The sequence below is a fragment of the Candida oxycetoniae genome, assembly GCF_023343755.2.
Source record: "Candida oxycetoniae strain CBS 10844 chromosome Unknown scaffold8, whole genome shotgun sequence".
NCBI lineage: Eukaryota > Fungi > Ascomycota > Pichiomycetes > Serinales > Debaryomycetaceae > Lodderomyces > Lodderomyces oxycetoniae.
In genome coordinates, this window is record NW_026055361.1 from 155,998 (window position 1) to 173,460 (window position 17,463).

The 17,463-nt window shown below is 37.4% G+C and overlaps 9 protein-coding genes across 9 annotated transcripts; 3 read left to right on the forward strand and 6 right to left on the reverse strand. All coding sequences in view use genetic code 12, as the record gives it.

Moving 5' to 3' along the window:
- Positions 1-319: 319 nt before the first annotated feature.
- On the reverse strand, positions 320-2,926 carry KGF56_000232 (uncharacterized protein; the record flags this gene model as incomplete). Its single annotated transcript, XM_049323518.1, has 1 exon — positions 320-2,926. The coding sequence occupies one exon, from the start codon at positions 2,924-2,926 to the stop codon at positions 320-322; it is 2,607 nt and encodes an 868-aa protein (XP_049182684.1).
- Positions 2,927-4,582: 1,656 nt separating this feature from the next.
- On the reverse strand, positions 4,583-5,188 carry NUO1 (Nuo1p; the record flags this gene model as incomplete). Its single annotated transcript, XM_049323529.1, has 1 exon — positions 4,583-5,188. One exon carries the CDS (start codon positions 5,186-5,188, stop codon positions 4,583-4,585), a length of 606 nt encoding a protein of 201 aa, XP_049182685.1.
- Positions 5,189-5,652: 464 nt separating this feature from the next.
- On the forward strand, positions 5,653-6,384 carry KGF56_000234 (uncharacterized protein; the record flags this gene model as incomplete). Its single annotated transcript, XM_049323540.1, has 1 exon — positions 5,653-6,384. The coding sequence occupies one exon, from the start codon at positions 5,653-5,655 to the stop codon at positions 6,382-6,384; it is 732 nt and encodes a 243-aa protein (XP_049182686.1).
- Positions 6,385-6,440: 56 nt separating this feature from the next.
- Positions 6,441-7,359, reverse strand: KGF56_000235 (uncharacterized protein; the record flags this gene model as incomplete). Its single annotated transcript, XM_049323551.1, has 2 exons — positions 6,441-7,256; positions 7,354-7,359. The coding sequence occupies 2 exons, from the start codon at positions 7,357-7,359 to the stop codon at positions 6,441-6,443; spliced, it is 822 nt and encodes a 273-aa protein (XP_049182687.1).
- Positions 7,360-7,557: 198 nt separating this feature from the next.
- KGF56_000236 (ubiquinone biosynthesis protein) lies at positions 7,558-8,304 on the forward strand (the record flags this gene model as incomplete). Its single annotated transcript, XM_049323562.1, has 1 exon — positions 7,558-8,304. One exon carries the CDS (start codon positions 7,558-7,560, stop codon positions 8,302-8,304), a length of 747 nt encoding a protein of 248 aa, XP_049182688.1.
- Positions 8,305-8,345: 41 nt separating this feature from the next.
- Positions 8,346-8,696, reverse strand: YKE2 (tubulin-binding prefolding complex subunit; the record flags this gene model as incomplete). The annotated part of the gene is made up of 1 exon (XM_049323573.1): positions 8,346-8,696. One exon carries the CDS (start codon positions 8,694-8,696, stop codon positions 8,346-8,348), a length of 351 nt encoding a protein of 116 aa, XP_049182689.1.
- Positions 8,697-8,977: 281 nt separating this feature from the next.
- KGF56_000238 (uncharacterized protein) lies at positions 8,978-9,886 on the reverse strand (the record flags this gene model as incomplete). The annotated part of the gene is made up of 1 exon (XM_049323584.1): positions 8,978-9,886. One exon carries the CDS (start codon positions 9,884-9,886, stop codon positions 8,978-8,980), a length of 909 nt encoding a protein of 302 aa, XP_049182690.1.
- A 650-nt stretch (positions 9,887-10,536) lies between these two features.
- KGF56_000239 (uncharacterized protein) lies at positions 10,537-11,061 on the reverse strand (the record flags this gene model as incomplete). The annotated part of the gene is made up of 1 exon (XM_049323595.1): positions 10,537-11,061. One exon carries the CDS (start codon positions 11,059-11,061, stop codon positions 10,537-10,539), a length of 525 nt encoding a protein of 174 aa, XP_049182691.1.
- A 3,154-nt stretch (positions 11,062-14,215) lies between these two features.
- On the forward strand, positions 14,216-15,934 carry KGF56_000240 (uncharacterized protein; the record flags this gene model as incomplete). Its single annotated transcript, XM_049323607.1, has 1 exon — positions 14,216-15,934. The coding sequence occupies one exon, from the start codon at positions 14,216-14,218 to the stop codon at positions 15,932-15,934; it is 1,719 nt and encodes a 572-aa protein (XP_049182692.1).
- Between the last annotated feature and the right edge of the window lie 1,529 nt (positions 15,935-17,463).

The window sequence follows — 17,463 nt, forward strand, 5'->3', positions numbered from 1 at the left end:
ATAAAGAAATAGTGGTGATACTAAGTGAAAAATTCCCAGTTAGGGTTTTTTTTTTTATTTTTTTTTTTATTTACGCGCAATCAGATACAGAGCCTAGTGGTATATGACTTGTGATGAGATTCAGCCTTACCTACTATATATAGCTATTCATTCTTTTGTTTTCCTTGCTTTGGCACTATCGAGCAGAGCGAGATAGTGGCGCAACACTTTGTACCTTTTTATAACACTATTGAGCAGTACCGACTAGCTTGTTATAACACTAGCTCGCTTCGCTTCCTAGTTTCGCAGAATAGTTTTGCTACTATTTGTTGCTCCACTACTACTCCACATTAAGAGGAGTTCTAGCTCGTGCCTTCATTCTCTCAATCCTTGCTTTCAATTGTGAGGTCACTTCGGCAGCTCTCTTCCAATCGTCTCCCGAGTCCACATCCATTGCATTGGTAGAGGTAGTGGTATTAGTGGAAACAGAAGTATTGTACAATGGCCTGTGGTAGCTGTTTGGTGCAATGTTTGCAAAATTGGAATTTTCTCCCCTAATTTGCTGTTCTTCTCCACCTATTGATAAACGCTTAACTCCCGAGTTTATATCTGGTGGATTGAATTTGGAAACTCCTCCTGATGAAACAAACCTGGAACTAGCACCATTACTATGGAACAGTTTATTGGACTGCTGCAACTTTGAAATTTCGTTTTCTTGTTCCAAGTTTTTGATCTTATAGTTTGCCTTCTCCAACTCTATTCTCAAATTATTCAACTGGGTTTCTTTATGATTTATGGTGATTGAATGGCTCCTGTTTTCAGATTCTAATCGTGATTTCAAAGAAATGATTTCCTCTTTCAAACTTTCATTAAGAGCTTCCAACTGCTTTATTAAGTTTTGATCTTCTTGGTGTTTTTGTTGCGTCGCTTTAATCTCCAGCTTTAATTGTTCAATCTCCTCTCTTTGTTTGTTATTATTGTTATTATTATTGTTGTTATTACTATTATTATTATTATTATTACTATTATTATTATTGTTATTACCACCAAAAGCAGTTCCATCAAATGGTTGTGGCGGCGAATTTGTGTAGGTTGCCGATACTGGTGGCGTATGCCTGCTTTGAGGAGGTCGTAAAGATGGAATTGTTGGCTTTGCTAACGATCTTGCAGTAAGACCTTTTCCCAAATTACTGACTTTTGAATCATCTACCCGTTTAGCGGGCGATGCAGCACCACGTTTTGCTGGTATTGTAGAAGAGCTTGCAGAAGAGCTAAGTTCGTTGGCAGAAGAAGCGGTTCTAGAAGGTACTTTCTTTGCCGCTCCTTCGCGTGCCTGTTTTTGATTCCTTGCTACTGCTACTGCTGGTGCTGTTGCTGTGCATTTCACATTAACGGTTTCATAAAACTTCATTATTTTAGCCTTTCTATTATCATCCACATTTTCGAGCAGTTTGGTCAATTGACGCTCTCCCGTGATCTTCATTAGGGTGCCAATCAATTCAGTAGCTGCTTGCCTAATAGGTTCCTGAGAATCGCTAAGTAACTTGACTCCCGCTTCGATTATAGAGTCTACTTCTGACGATTTTGGAGCAACAGTGGTTCTTGCCAAGCATCTTTGAAGGAAATTGGCGCAAGCAATTTTATTCTGGGGTACTTTCAACTTCATCCCTTCAACAGTCTCGTCTAGAATTGAGCCCAAGCCAGAAATAGAAAACATCGTATCAAGGAGCGTATCCAATGCATTTGCCACTGAAGGTTTTTTCTCCTTTGTTCTTTCAATGACTGGTCCTAGTAAAATTGATTGATATTTAGAAAAATGCGAGCCTAATCCTATTGCTATAAGATTGGCACAAGTGGCAGCTAATTGGACCACTTGTATATTGGCATCTTTCATATTTTTGGCAAAAATACGCAAAACTGGCGCATAATCATCGGTGGTGACCAATTTGGGAGCTTTCTCCAAAATAGCCAAGACTTCTTCAAGAACTTCGACCCTATCTTTCCACTTTGTAGAGGATATTCTTTCTCTGAAATTATTAGGTAATTTGTCCAATACTTCTACCGGGTCGACAAATTCCAAAGGATCATAATTAGATGCTTCTGAAGCTTCTAATTCATTCATATCAACGTCTTCGTCATTGTTATTATTATCGTTATTAGCAGCAGCAGCAGCAGCAGCAGCCCTTTTGGCTTCTTCTTGTTTTACAATTTCTGCTTTTTGTGCCCTTGTCAACCTTTTTTGCTCTGGTTTCTCTCCTTTTACAATTTCAAAACTTGCAGTTAAATCCTTTTGCTGGACTGGTTTTAAATCTGAAAACAAAATATTTGATAAAGAGTCGCCCATCCATTTGTACAACTCTACGGTCAATTTTGTTGCTTCCAATCTAACGTTTTTATCAGCATGGGCAAACAACTTGGCCAATGAACCAATAATAAGTTTTGGAGGAACCACTTTGCAGCCAAAGTTTTCGTATATAGCGGTTAAACAAGTAGTACAACCAGCAACCAATTTTGGTAGTTTGTTACCAAGAGAAGGAATCATTTCCTCGACAATTGGCGACGGATCAGGCAAGAGTTCAACCATGAGCAAAATGCTTTCAATAGCATTATCTTTTGTTCCCTTTCGTGACGATGACAATCCCTTTTCACAGATTGCATGTACGATATCTTGATTCTTCACGAGCCGCGAAACTAGTTGTGCATTGCCACCATACGTCAAATAGTCAATAAACACCTTATAAGCAGTTTCCTGAGCAACCACATTAGTATCTAGTAGGATTTTTTTAACCAAGTCTAACGACTGTATGATGGACAGAGCTTCTTGTTCACTTTGTGACAATTGAAATTGTTTAGAAAGTTCCTCATAAGCGCCTAATCTAACTTTCCATACTTTATGAGCCAACCTCTCCTCTAACGGTAGAGTCGTTGGATCTATTTCCTCAGCCATACCAAATGCTTCAAACCAGAAAAGTCCTTTGAAAACAACCTTAACTTCTCAATGCTTTCACCCTATACCTCGTTACTCTTATCTCTTTATAACCTTAAAAGATCAATTGATTTAAGAGAAAAAAGATTTTTGAAATGTTTATATTTTGTTTTGTTATACACGAAAAGGAAGATGCTATCAACACTATCGAGCGACACTATCAAGCGAAGCGAGATAGTGGAGTACCACTAGCTCTAGCTCTTAACACTATCGAGCGGAGCGAGATAATTGAGTACCATCTTGTAGACACTATCGAGCGACACTATAGAGCGAAGCAAGATAGTGGTGCAGCCGTAATAGCAACACTATCGACACTATCGAGCGAAGCGAGAAGGTGGAGCAGCACTTAATAGCAACACTACCGAGAGCGAGATAGTGGAGCAGTACTAACTACATCGACACTAGCAACCCTATCTCGCTCGACTCAATAGTATTGCTCGATAGTAGAACAAGGACAAATTATTGCACTTGCCCGTTGATGAATGAGGTCATCTTTAAAAGAACAATTGCATTTGGAAGTGTCGATAGTATCGGTCATTGTCGGTGTAGTCAGTGTCGGTGACAGTGTGCTCCACTATCTCGCTATGCTCGATAGTATCGGTCAGTGTCGGTGATAGTGTGCTTTACTATCGAGGAATACTATTGAGCAGAGCGAGATAGTGTTGCTAGTGTCGATGTAGTCAGTGTCGGTGACAGTATGCTCCACTATCTCGCTCTGCTCGATAGTGTCATAGTGTCGACCGACACACTCGAGCAAATAAATGGACAAAGAGAGTAAAAGGAATAATCCTTAGGGGGTGTCGAAAAGAAGATGAAAAGAAAAGAAAAAGGGGTTTTCCGGCAACTAGTAGGTCATACCAATGTAGTCAGTGCTGCCCCACTATTGAGCGAAGCGAGATAGTGGATCATTTATAGATGGCAGATAATGTGCTTGATAGCTAAACTGGTAGTTTGAAAATTTGCACCTAATTAGAAGAAAAACAATTCTTAGAAATAGATGAATTTCGACACTATTGAGCGGAGCAACACTCTGTAGCTGCCACCGACTCTGCTCCACTAGCGAGCAAAGCGAGCTAGTGTCCAAACCCGTCAGCGCTGCTCCACTAGCTCGCTCTGCTAAAAAGTGTTGCTAGTAAGTGTTGTGCTCCACTATCTCGCTTTGCTCGATAGTGTCGCTCGATAGTGTCACTCGATAGTGTCGTTCGATAGTAGAGACAAGTAAAGAGACAAGTGATTAGCTTGTTTTATTTATCAAGATATGATCAGCCTAAATACCAAGACTCAGTTTTATATTGTTTCTCTGTTTAGCTTTTACGTGATATTGTTGCGATGCCCAAGTTTCAAGCTGAGCCGGAATAAGCGACACTATCGAGCAAAGCGAGATAGTGGAGCAACACTTAGTAGCTGCCACCGACTCTGCTCCACTAGCGAGCAAAGCGAGCTAGTGTCCTAACCCGTCAGTGCTGCTAGTAAGTGTTGCTAGTAGGTGTTGCTAGTAAGTGTTGTGCTCCACTATCTCGCTCTGCTCGATAGTGTCGCTCGATAGTGTCGCTCAATAGTGTCACTCGATAGTGTCGCTCGCTAGTGTCGCTCGATAGTGTCGCTCGATAGTATCACTCATGTGTTCTTTTGGTATATTTCATCAAGTGGTTTCAATTTAAACCCCCATTCTTCTTCACCGGGTCTATCAATGTAATATTTTTCTAAATTAACCTGATGGTATGGATGGTAAGCTAGATTAAACCAAGGCAATATGAATAAAAAAGAACTACTATACTGTGAATTTCTATTAGCAACATCCTTATTTCTATCGTCCAATGCACTTTTGTCTTCATGAAATGGCAACTTCCCCTCACTCAACAATTTCTTCATTTCAAACCTATCTCTCTTAACTTCACTAGCATTTTCTCTCCATCCAAGAAATCTTTGACTCGATCTCACATATGCCAAAAAAAATCCCCCTACTAACCCCATAGCAACTGCAGCCCTATATGTCGTGCCATTTATACGAAGCGGTTTCAGTCCACTCCCTCCCGAAGGTTCAATTCTCTCCCATAATTTTAAACCTGCTGGAAATATAGCTGTTGAAATCGCCCAATTCAAATAATCAGAGGGCCTGAAATATGACACTACCCTACCAAAATATGGATCCCCATCAATTCTCTCATAATCGCTATCAAGCGGAAGCGCTCTTACCGGTGTATTCGTGGCCGTATATGACATGACAAATTTGTTAAATAACCCTTCTTTAACCTCTTTCTAATTAGAACTTTGCCTAGAGACTCCTTTAACCTCTTCTCCAAATACAACTTTCCCTTACCCATTCACTCACTCGCTGGTTTTTTTTTTTTTCAAACTTTTGATTGGCAAGAGAAATGGTACGCTACCAAGCGAAGTTAGTAACAGCGGTTAACCCTTTGGATATAAATCAGCTTCCTCTTGGAGAGCTTTCCTTGGAGAGCTTTCCTTAAACAGGAGTCTCTGTTTCTAGTTGCCAAGTGATGCCGATTTCGTTAGATACCACGGATGAAGATGAACCTTATTTACGCTCTTCTAATAGGAGGAGCCCCGCAATACGACTCATCAACTGTATGCGATGTTACAATATTCCCGTTCTAAATTTCATCATTATTCTAATCTTGGGGATATTCCTTTATAAGCTCACAACCAAGTATACCAATTTGTACATGAAAAGTTCGCTAGTTACTATAATTATTACAAATTTGGTCTTATACGGTATATCCGAGAGCTTGGCGCAGCTGATTCTTTCTTATCGACTGGATCAACCTTTGATATCGTTTAATCTAAGAGACTCAACCACCGATCCCTGGATGCTTGGTGGTGGTGGTGGTGCAAACGGAAATCTAAACCAGATGATCGCTAGAGACTTTGACGATAGCGCCAGCATTGATGAAGAAGGACTAGATAGATTCATAGACTACTTGGGACGAGAAAACGAAGAAATCAGGGATTTGGAAGAAGAACAAGACTTTACACCCACACCACCAATTCCTCTCACATACTTCCAATTTGATAGATTAGCAGGTTTCATGTGTTGGGGCTTCATAATGGGGTTTGTCCAATGTTTGTGGTACAAGTTTCTACAAATTTATTCCAAGGATCCTAAATTTATTGAAGTCTTGAGAAAAGTACTCACTGACCAGTTGTGCTTTTCACCAGTGTCATTGTTTTGCTTCTTCACTTATGGTACTATTGTGTTGGAAAATGGAACGTGGGAAGATACCAAGCTCAAGTTGAGCAGGATATATTTGAAAACCTTGATAATAAACTATTCAGTTTGGTTTCCTGTCCAATTTTTCAATTTTTTAATCGTACCTAGAAACTTTCAAGTCCCGTTTAGTTCGTCAATCAGTGTGTTGTGGAATTGTTTCTTATCCATGAGAAACTCATCAAGTTAAAAAAAAAAAAAAAAAGGGAAACCCAAATTTCTTTTTACATTTACAGAGAATCTGTTTTATATGTACATTCCTAGATTGGAGTATCCGTTGAGTTTCCTCACTTTCAAACTGACATTTTTCACATACTCCTCCCCATTTTTTATATTGAAAAGTGAACTTAAAACAGTTGCGGTATCAACAATTGCATCATTATCCGACTTTTCAAACCCTAACGGACCTTCGGAATCTAGAACTAATGCCGTGGCAAGAGGTGCTTCAACAATGTTCAATTGAGATAAAAGGGCAGCACAGAAACCAGTAATCACATGTGGTGGCCTTAACAATGGAACATTGTTTATCACGGGGTTGGCATTATCGGCATACAATTGTAGTTTATTAATGGTTTGGTTATTGTTCAAGTTTGACGGCGCAAGCAAAATCCACTCTTTGTTCAAATCAAGATGTTTAACTACTTGCCTGGCCAATAAGTTGTAGATTATAACATTTTCGAAATGCGGGACAACAATGGAGAGGACCCCCTTGGTTAGGTAAATAGGGAGCTCAAGTTTAGGAGGAAATCTAGACTTTAAACTTTCATGCTTCATTGCCTCATATAACTGCTCATCTTCATCGTATGTAGTAGCGCTCTCCTTCTCGACAGAACTGTATAGTTGATGATAATCAACAATGATATTACCGACAACAACATGGTTCTTGGTCAATTCTGTTTGCAAGATTTTCATTGTATGTGGAACAACAAAAATATAATCATAATCATTGGATGATGCATCTAGAACAACCCTGATCTCGGGAAATGGGCAAGGTTGGGCATTACTCAAATCGTCATCATCAAGAGTATGACGAGGATTCCTTACTTCTGTGATTGGTTTAATCTACAAAATAACAAAACCAAAAAAAGAAAAAAGGGTAAAAAATGTTTAGCTTCCATTCCTTAGTAAAAACTTCAAGTCAAAATAGGGTAATACATACGAGCATTGTTTGATTGGTTCTTGTTTCTCGATATTTATCAGGCCATTGGTGTGTTAACCGCCGAAGGTGGGAAAGAAGAGAGAGCGCGAGAAAGTGAAAAAAAAAAAAAAATAAAAAAATAAAACTAACCACTGACCAATTAGCACTAATAGGTAGGTTAGGTAGGTAGTAGTTGTAGTAGTAGCAGTAGTTTATTCAGTGGTAATGATTAGAATATTGAGATCTAATAGAGTTGCTAGAGTGCTTCCAATAAGGCTTTACTATTCATCGCAACATATAGGTTCAAATGCTATAGTTAATGACAATCAAATAGAATCAAAGATCCTTACAAAAGCAGTAGAATATATACCACAATATGGATTTGATTCAAGAGCCATAACTAAAGCGGTACACGACTTAAAGTACTCCGATTCATCAATCTCAATCTTGACAGCCCAACCGCTGGGTCATTCTTTACCCTTTCAGCTTATGCTCCACTATTTGAAGTTGAAGCGTCAAGAATTGGAAAAATTCGCTAGTACAAGTATAGACCCCAAACTTTCGCAAGGTGAAAAATTGAAGAAATTGATAACTCAGAGACTATTGTACAATGAGCCGATAATTGGGAAATTGAGTCAAGGTTTGAGCTATTTGATAGTGCCCTACAACATAAGCTCCTCCCTTGAAGAGTTGTTAAATCTAGGTGATGATTTGGCGTTCTTTGCTGGCGACGAGTCAAATGACTTTGCATGGTATTCGAAAAGAGCTGCTATTTGTTCTATTTATGTGAAAAGCGAGCTATTTATGTTGGGAGATACTACTCAAGATTTCACAACAACTAAAGAGTTTGTAAACAAGAGAGTAGATGAGTTTGAAAAATTGGGTAATGCGATAAATGATACCGAACAATGGGTTGGATTCCAGGCAATTAGTTTGTTGAATTTGATCAAATCCCAGTTGACAAGGGGATAAAGATTATTAAGCTGCCTGTAATTCATTGAGCTGTTTGTAATTCATTGACCTGCCTGTAATTTCATTGCAACAATTTCATTCCTTATCTTTTCAGCTTCTTTTTCTTCACTAGCAATTTTCTCCTCAACTCGATCAATCTCGTTGTTGATAAATTCAATTCTCTTGTCAACGTTTAATTGAGCTTCACTAAAGTCTTGCGGTAACAAAACGGGACCTGTTAGTTTATATATCTTGCTATTTGAATCTAGTGAGCTAAATTCTTCCTTGACTATCTTATTTTCTTGAAATTGAGTTTCCAATTGTGAGCGAGACTGAACCAAGTCGTTCATTTGTTGCTGGTGCTTTGAAAAAGCAAGTGATAAAGATTCTAGTTTCTTTTCGACTTCGGCCATTAGCTAAGAAAGGTTTCTACCGTTTTGGTGGTGCTTATTCTATTCTATTCTACTTGTTCATCAAAAAAGTTCTTTACGCTATATCTTTTCAATATTTTTTTTTTCTTCTCTCTTCTCCTTCTTTTCAGTCTTGCTTATTGTTACTATGTACATTAAAATCAAAGTATACACCAAATAGCATCGTTTTATTGTCCAAAGAGAAGATGCTTGGGCTTGAATTTTCCAGCTGGGTCACCAAATACTTTGAAAGTAGACGTCAAAGACTATTTTTTTTTTAATACTTATATTTCCAGGGTTGGGAAAATGTCGTTATCTGCTTCGTCAATAATAATGTCTGTGACTCGTACCTTGTACCTTCTGTTATTAAAGTCTCCACCATAAGCATGCATTTCTCTGTAGTCCTCCTCTTCTTCCTCTTCTTCCTCTTCTTCCTCTTCTTCCTCTTCCTCCTCTTCATCGTCATCAAAATCGTCTTCATTTTCCACAACTTCTTCATCCACCATACCGTTATCGAGCTCATTACCAATACCTAATCCCTTTGGTTCTTCTAAAAGTTCTTGTGCCGCATCATGCATCTCTTCATTTTCCTCGTCATTTATAGCACTATCCAACCCCAAAGCAGTATTTCTTCCACCAAAACGTGGTCTCTGCGAGTGATAACTTGTATGGCGTCTGCTTCTATTTCTGTTTCTTGTCCCACTACACGTTTTTTTACCTTCTGTACCCAAATTTCTACTAAAACTTGAGCGGAGTCTCTTTTCGTTTGCCTGTGATCGAACCTGCTGGTAGGGTGTGGCAAACAAATCCTGATTAAACAAAAAACCCTGACATTCGCGTAATGAGATGATTGAATAATTTGAAATACGCGAATCCCCATCATCTGATGAGGAGTATATGCCGCTATTTGACTCGTAAACGTTGAAATTCTCGTCTTGGATCATTGTTGGTGATAAAAAGGAGTTTCTTCTAAACCAGGGCGAAGAAGAATTTGCAAATGAGGAGTTTCTCCTCTTGATCATTATTGGTTCCGGTCTCGGAGACGTCGAAGTAGAATTGGCTGGGGTAGACTTTGGTGTTATTTTCGTCTTGTGACCTTTGCTTTTGGTTTTAGACGAAACCATGTATGCATTGGTTGTACTAGATTTTCTTCTAATCTGTGGTGAATCAAACAATACATTTGAGTTGCTCATTATAAGTAATAGTTATTAAGATTAATCAAAAAACAAGGAAATCTTTGGGTTTTTTTTTAAAGGCAAGCTAAAGTTGTCTAGTTAAAGATAACCAAACAATTTGATTTTTGTAGTTTCCTAAAATAGCCAGGTTACGAAAATGCTCTAATAACGCTGTCTCTTTTTAACCCTTATCAGATCAGGCTTAACTGTGGGTATAAAAATGTCGAGGTACAAAGGATAATGTCGTTTGAAATTCAACCCTTATCAAGAGGAAAAAAAATGTCGCACCAGCAGCGACAGCGACACTATCGAGATAGTGGAGCACACGAGCTTTTAGCACCATCGAGCGACACTCCCGACACTATCGAGCGGAGCGAGATAGTGGAGCAAACTTACTAGCTACATAGGCCTGGGAAACACTACATACTGCTCCACTAATAGCTGCTTCACCAGGTCCAAAAAAGTATCGTCAATTTCGTCAATTTCATCTTAACTACATACAATTACCAACTAATAGTCTCAGACTCACTATCTGAGACTCACTATCTGAGTCTCACAATCTTGTTCCTCGATAGTGAGCAGTAAGTAGTGGGTACCTATAGTCTGGGGACTCACTATCTGAGTCTCACAATCTCGTTCCTCGATAGTGAGCAGTGAGCAGTGGGTAGTCAAACAGCCTTATTTCTCTGTTTCAATTTGGTCATCACATAATGTAAACCATCTCTTGAATTCTGGATATTAGTAGAAAATCGACTATGGCTCCATTCCTCAATCTTCAGTTTCAAGCCAAAAAAATTTGACGAAAATTTCACTTTGGCTTCAAGAGTCGTGCTCCCGCTTACTGGATCTCCCTTATATTTCAAATACTCTTCAACTTTGATGAATCTCCTATGGTCGATGTTGCTGGTATATGAATGCAATGTATTTGTTTTTGGATTTATCACCAACTTCTCAAGAATCCAAGAATTGACATTGGAAACGCCCAAAAATGGTCTAATAAATTTCGGCAATCGACCCGTTTTCACAATGAGTCTCGTTGTACATAGCTGGCCATGAGAGTCAATTTGATAATCAAGTGTATCTGCCGATAATACATGTTTGGCATATGGATTAGGATACCTGTTCAAGTAAGCTAAACTTGTTGTTTCAAAGTCAAAATTAAAGTCCTGTTTCGTTTCAAAGAAAAGCACCATCGCGGGAAAGAAAAGATGTTGTAGGAAAGAAAGGTTCTTTCCAGTGATGCTTAGAATCAAAACCAGATATATACTATGGAAAAGCAGAAAATTCAATTTTTTTTTTTTTTTTTTTTTCAAAGGAAAAAAAAAAACATCTGTTCCACCAATTGTTCACTTAGGATTAATAAAAGGGGAAAAAAGGAGCCAAAAAAGATGAAGCATTCTGTGAATTGAGGTGCTTGGTTTAAGAGCTCGTCACGTAAAAACCTCTCGATGGTTAAATTGGTATTTTAAGTCACTAAAGTAACACCAGTAAAACTTCTTTTCTAAAGTCACGTGACAGTTACCATGATACACGATGAGATAGACATTCGGCCGAGAGACCCAAGAGAGGAAAAATATTTGCTAATAACCAAATTGCGTTACTATAAATTATCCCGTTGGAAGATAATAGGTGTCAACGTGCTAGAAAATACATACAGATTTGGTATAGCATTTACAACTTATTTTAATAAGTCGTAATTTGAGACTCTATGTTTCTGGTAGGAGAAAAGATTGGTGTGCTTGATGTTATGGCTTGGGCTTGATCTCATACTATTACAGTTTGGAAAAATAGTGGTGAGGGAAGCGAGCTAGTGGAGCACAGCATAGTAGCAACACTAGGAAGTAATGCGAGATAGTGACTTACTCTGATGATCTAGCAAGACTATCTCGCTTTGCTCGATAGTGACTCGATAGTGACTCGATAGTGACTCGGTCTGATGATCTAGGTTGACAACTCACACCTTGAAAATCATGTCTTAACTCGGAGCGGATAAATTGTAATATTTTCATTTTCCCAATTCACCGTTTGCTCCAACAAGAAAAATAAAATATAATGGACAAATTAATCCGCAGATCTTGTAATTTTTCTTCTTCTTTACTTTAGTTGGTAGACTAAGATTTCTGTACCTGATGCCAGTAATATTAATAGTCATGGTTAGTATGACGAATTATAACATAACAATAGAGTAACATCAATTGTGTCCGAAACCGCAGAAAGTTCTCTACAATATCACCTTAATGGTCCCGAAACACAAAGAATAGTCGTAAACATCAAGTATTAGTGCAATCCAAGAGTCAATGTAACAGACATTCCTACAGATTGGTTCCATTTCCCATGCTTGCTATTTTTGACAAATATAACGTCATATCTCTGCATTCAAAAAAAAAAAATCGTATACTCAAATGCAAAAAAAGTCAACCAAGTATGTCTTGGTAAAAGACAAGATAAAACAATCAAATCTGTTGAACGATTAGCTGTGCAGGGAGATATCAGTTAAGTTGAAGCCTTTCCAAGCCTCCACTAATGGACTAATAGTTTATCTGTCTTTTAAGCCCCAGCTAATATAAATTTATATCTTTTGATAATCGCTATTGTTAACCTTTTATTTTCATGTAGAAACGATAAAAATATATCAAGGTAAACTTTACCGACGATTCCACAATGTAAACAACTTTTTTATTTTATTTTTTCCATCTTACGTTAAACTGTAATTATATTCAAACATATAAGAGAAGGGGTAGAAATAATAAAAAAAATGATGATGATATTCTAAACCTCACTCATGTACCCCAGAGTCTCCTTTGTCTTTTAATCCTTGTGGGGTAAAAAGAGCTTTTCAATGACGAAACCACTTGCATTCCTCGGGCCTCTCTTTCCAAAAAATTTAAACGAAAGTCCGTGTTCAAACGCCGATTGGAAAAGAAAAAAAAAAAAATGGCATCATAACACAAAAATGTACGCTTAATACGTAAAGTTTTTCAAACAATCAAACTAAAAAAAGAAACCAATTACTGAGCTTGATGTTTTAGTTGCAAACGGCAAATTGAAGAAAGATTGTACAAACATGAGAGTCAAGTTCAAGGAAAGAAAAAAAAATAAAAACTAAAGAAAATAAACAACAATAATCAATGACTAAGTTGTTTTTCGTCTTTGTTGCATGGAATTTATAGAGAAAATGTCTTTTAACTCCCCCATCCACCATCCCCACACACGCCTCCTTTCCTCTCACTCTTTCCTGTAGATATTACTGTTTGTTTTCTGTTGATGAACAGGTACAGATTTGTTCATCCTTTTCTCTTCTTCTTCTAAAGGTAGTTTACCCGAAAGTGAAATAAATAAATTAAAAAAAAATGCTCCTCATCTTCTATATTTTGTGGCATTTTTCACATCTAGGATGAACTCTGCAGAATTTTCATTTATATGCATAGTAAATGTTTGCTCTTTTTTGTTGAAGATAGTTGAAATGTGTTTCACTAATAGGTTCATCCTATAGTCGCGATACTATAATCTTGGCAACAGGGAACCAAGTGGAGCAAAAAAAATAAAAAATAAAAAAAGACTGCCTTGTAATTCTGTAATAATGTCAGTGTTGGTATTAATAGATGTATGCGTTAAGGGTACGAGGCGAGGAGGTTTTTTTGTTGAACGCACTATAAAAAAAAATCTACTCCGAAACTTTTAACCCTTCAAGAATTATCTTTTATTTTTTCTCTTGTACAACAAAATAAGAGCCTTTTTTATGATGCATGGAACAAAACCTATTAAACCAAAGATTTTAAAAAACTTTTGGTTAAGATTGACACTAGTAATTCTTCACCCACTCTTTAACTCTTGTCTTTACTCTTTATCAATTTTTTTTTGAACCTACCAACCAATTTAGAGCTAGCTGATTATGCATAATGCATCAACCCCAATATGTGTATTTTTTTTTTTTTTTTTCTTTTCTTTCTTAACAAAAGGTCAAAAGATCAAGATCTCAAATTTCCAAGATTCATTTAAATATCCAGAATAAAAACCTATATTTTTGAATTGCACCTCTGGCTTTCCCTTTTCCTGCCTCTTTTTGTTCTTTATAAAGTCATCTTTCCCTTTTCTTTTGCTTTTTTTCCCTGCCCCCTTATATCCTTGAGATCTTATAGCATACGTGGAAATAGCATTAATTTGTTATGCAAGCTTAGATCCATTCACAGATCTCCAAAACTAAATATTCATATCAGTACAAAGCATACAAACTTGGTACAATTCTAGTACAACTGAGTACAATCCAATCTAAGCTATTTTATTTATCAAACTTTTATTTCCCACCTCCCCCCGTTTTTTTTTTGTTTTGCTTAAAGGTTTATAGTCATGTCGTTATTCAATGGACAAAATTCTTCTACTCAAATAGCTGAAAAAATCAGTAATGAGAAACAAGATTATGATAATTATTCCGTATCTTCGGCCTCGGTAAAACCAGCACCAAAGAATATTTTTGCATCATTTTTAGATGGTTTCAAAAGAGCACCACCTGTTGAAGAAGCAGGTGCAGATCGTAAAAAAGCTATTCTGAAAACTGAATTGAGATTAATGTCACTATCGACTGGGTTGGGTACCGGGCTTTTGGTTGCTGCTGGTGACAAGTTGAGATTAGCTGGTCCAGCTGGTGTTTTAATTGCTTATGCCATTACAGGCCTTATTATGTTGGCACCAATGATGCACTCCTTGTCTGAACTAACTATTGCATATAGTGGATTACCCGGTGGATTTCAATCCTACTATACTAAATTCCTTGATGAGAGTTTGGGATTTGCAGTAGGGTGGACTTATGCTTTCCAGTGGTGCTGTGTTATAAGTTTAGAATTGGTTACTGCATCAATGACAATTAAGTTTTGGACCACTAGTATAAACCCCGATGTCTGGGTTGTCATATTCTTGGTTGTTGTTGTCTTGATAAATCTTTTTGGATCCAAATGTTACTCGGTTTGTGAAACAATATTCAATTCGTGCAAAGTGTTGATGCTTTGTGGGTTCATCATTTTTGGATTAGTTATTGATGTAGGAGGAGGACCTCAGGGTTTTGTTGGAGGTAAGTATTACCACAATCCTGGAGCCTTTACCAGCTTTAAAGGTTTAGCTTCTGTTTTTGTTACAGGTGCATTTTCATTAGGTGGTTCTGAATTTATTAGTGTTTCAGCAAGTGAAACTAAGCATCCAAGAGCTTCAATTAGAGCCGCAACGAAGTTAGTGTATGTAAAGGTTATAATTTTATTCTTGGGTTCATTGGTATTTGTTGGTTTATTGGTGCCATATAATTCGGATAGGTTGATGGGTTCAGGAGACTCAGCAACTCACGCATCTCCATATGTTATTGCAGCTGAGATGCATGGTATTAAGGCGTTACCACATATTATCAATGCAGTTATTTTAATCTCAGTGACATCAGTTGCTACTGCCGCCATGTATAGTTCACAAAGGTTGATCCAATCATTAGCAGAGCAGAAATTAGCGCCCAAATGGTTGCTTTATATTGATAAAGAAGGAAGACCATTGACTGCTTGGTTTGTAACAATCTTGTCGTCATTCTTTGCATTTATTGCCACTTATGATAAGGAGGAAATTGTTTTTAACTGGCTATTGTCGATTTCAGGTATCTCGTTTGTTGTCTGCTGGTTGTTTATTTGTGTTTGTCATGTACGCTTCAGATTTGCATTGAAACATCATGGAATTCCAGTAGAGAGTTTAGCATATGTCTCGCCAACAGGAATATGGGGATCGTACTTGGCGATTGTTATTAATATCCTTATATTGATTGCACAATTTTGGATTTCACTTTTCCCCAAGGGCACCCCCGATGCCAATAATTTTTTCCAAAACTACCTTGGAGCACCTGTTTTTGTACTTTGCTACGTTTGTCATAAAATTTGGACAAAGAATTGGAAGTTGTACAAGAAACTTGACGATATCGACGTTGATAAGGATAGAGTGATTTATGATTCGGGAATATTGCAATTGGAGAATGCCGAAGAGAGGGAAAGGTACCAAAAAGCTCCCTGGTGGAAGAAAATATTGATTACTTGCTTCGATTAGAGGGGAGAATTTACACATACTAGCTTCAAGTTGAAGGAGATGAATCAAATTTGGCTCATCTTGGGAAATGACAGAAATCTTGAAAAGAAAAATTTTCAAAATTCAAGATTCAAAATGAAAATGAAAATGAAAACTAGTAAGATGATTGGAGTAGAGCTTCATGGAGATACAAAGAGATGACTAAGATGTTGAAAAGTAGTAAGATGATTGGAGTAAAAATTTACATGATGATTTAGATTTCTGATTATTTGTATAGATTACATATGGAGTAGAGCTTCATAGAGATACAAAGAGATGAATAAGATAAATAAGATGTTGAGATGAATAAGATGTTGAGATGTAGAGATGAAGATGTTGAGATGTAGAGATGAAGATGTTGAGATGTAGAGATGAAGATGTTGAGATGTAGAGATGAAGATGTTGAGATGTTGAGATGTAGATTTAGAGATGACAGATAATGGAGAGATTCTACCAGTTGCTAATTGCAACAAAATTACCTTAGTTTCTTAAGGTCAATTAGGTTTTGTGGTGCTGGTTGTGCCCTTTAGTGTAAATGACATTGTGTTTTTCATTAGGATAGTTGTTTGAAACAAAAAATTATTTGCACCAATTAAAGTAACTTTTCATCCCAAAAGGGAATCCAAAGTATTTACAGGAGGCAGTGTAATTAAAGTCAAAAAAAAGCGATGGGGGGGGGGGGGACAATTCAAAGAGAGAGGGGTAGAGTTAACCAATAATCCCTATCACGAATCACACACACACATACACACCACACAAGACACGGAGATTATACAGGAAATCGGAATATACAGGATACACAGGAACCACACAATGTGATTTGAACATTCTCCACTTGGGGGTGCAAAGTGCAAAATGCAAAATGCATGGGTTAGTTCCTAGTTTCTGGTTCCTAGTTCCAGTTTGGTCCTCGTTAAGAGATCTACGAAAGTAGGCTTCTACTTACTTTCGTCTCTTGCATCGTTGAAAGTCCAATTTAGTCAGTAGGCTATTGTTATACATAACAACCAAAAAAGAAGAAGAAAGCAAATTGCGTAAAATAAGCGAAGATTTTTAAGCGAGAAAGTTTTCACTTTGACGTAAAAAAAAAAAATTTCATTTAATGAAAAAGTTAAAGAAAAAGGTTTTAGGGGGGGGGGGATAGGAATTAAGGGGATATTGAACCAAAAGAGTATGAACTAGGGCGGGATGAATTTGAGGATTATACTCATTGAGATGTAAGAGCTTTGCACCTTGGCAGACTTAAAATCAATGCTTGTTTTTTTTTTTTTTTAATTGCTAAATTTAGATATTTTTTAGAGCCAGTAAGGGAGTAATATTTAAATTTTAGGGGGGGTATAAGAATACCATAATACCATAATTAAGGGGAATAATTGTGTAAATCCGTAATGCAGGGGCGTATAACTACCACACACACACATATACACACACACGCGCACACACACACACACACACACGCGCACACAGACACACACTCGCACACTCAAACCTGCTGATGATGTATGGAGGGT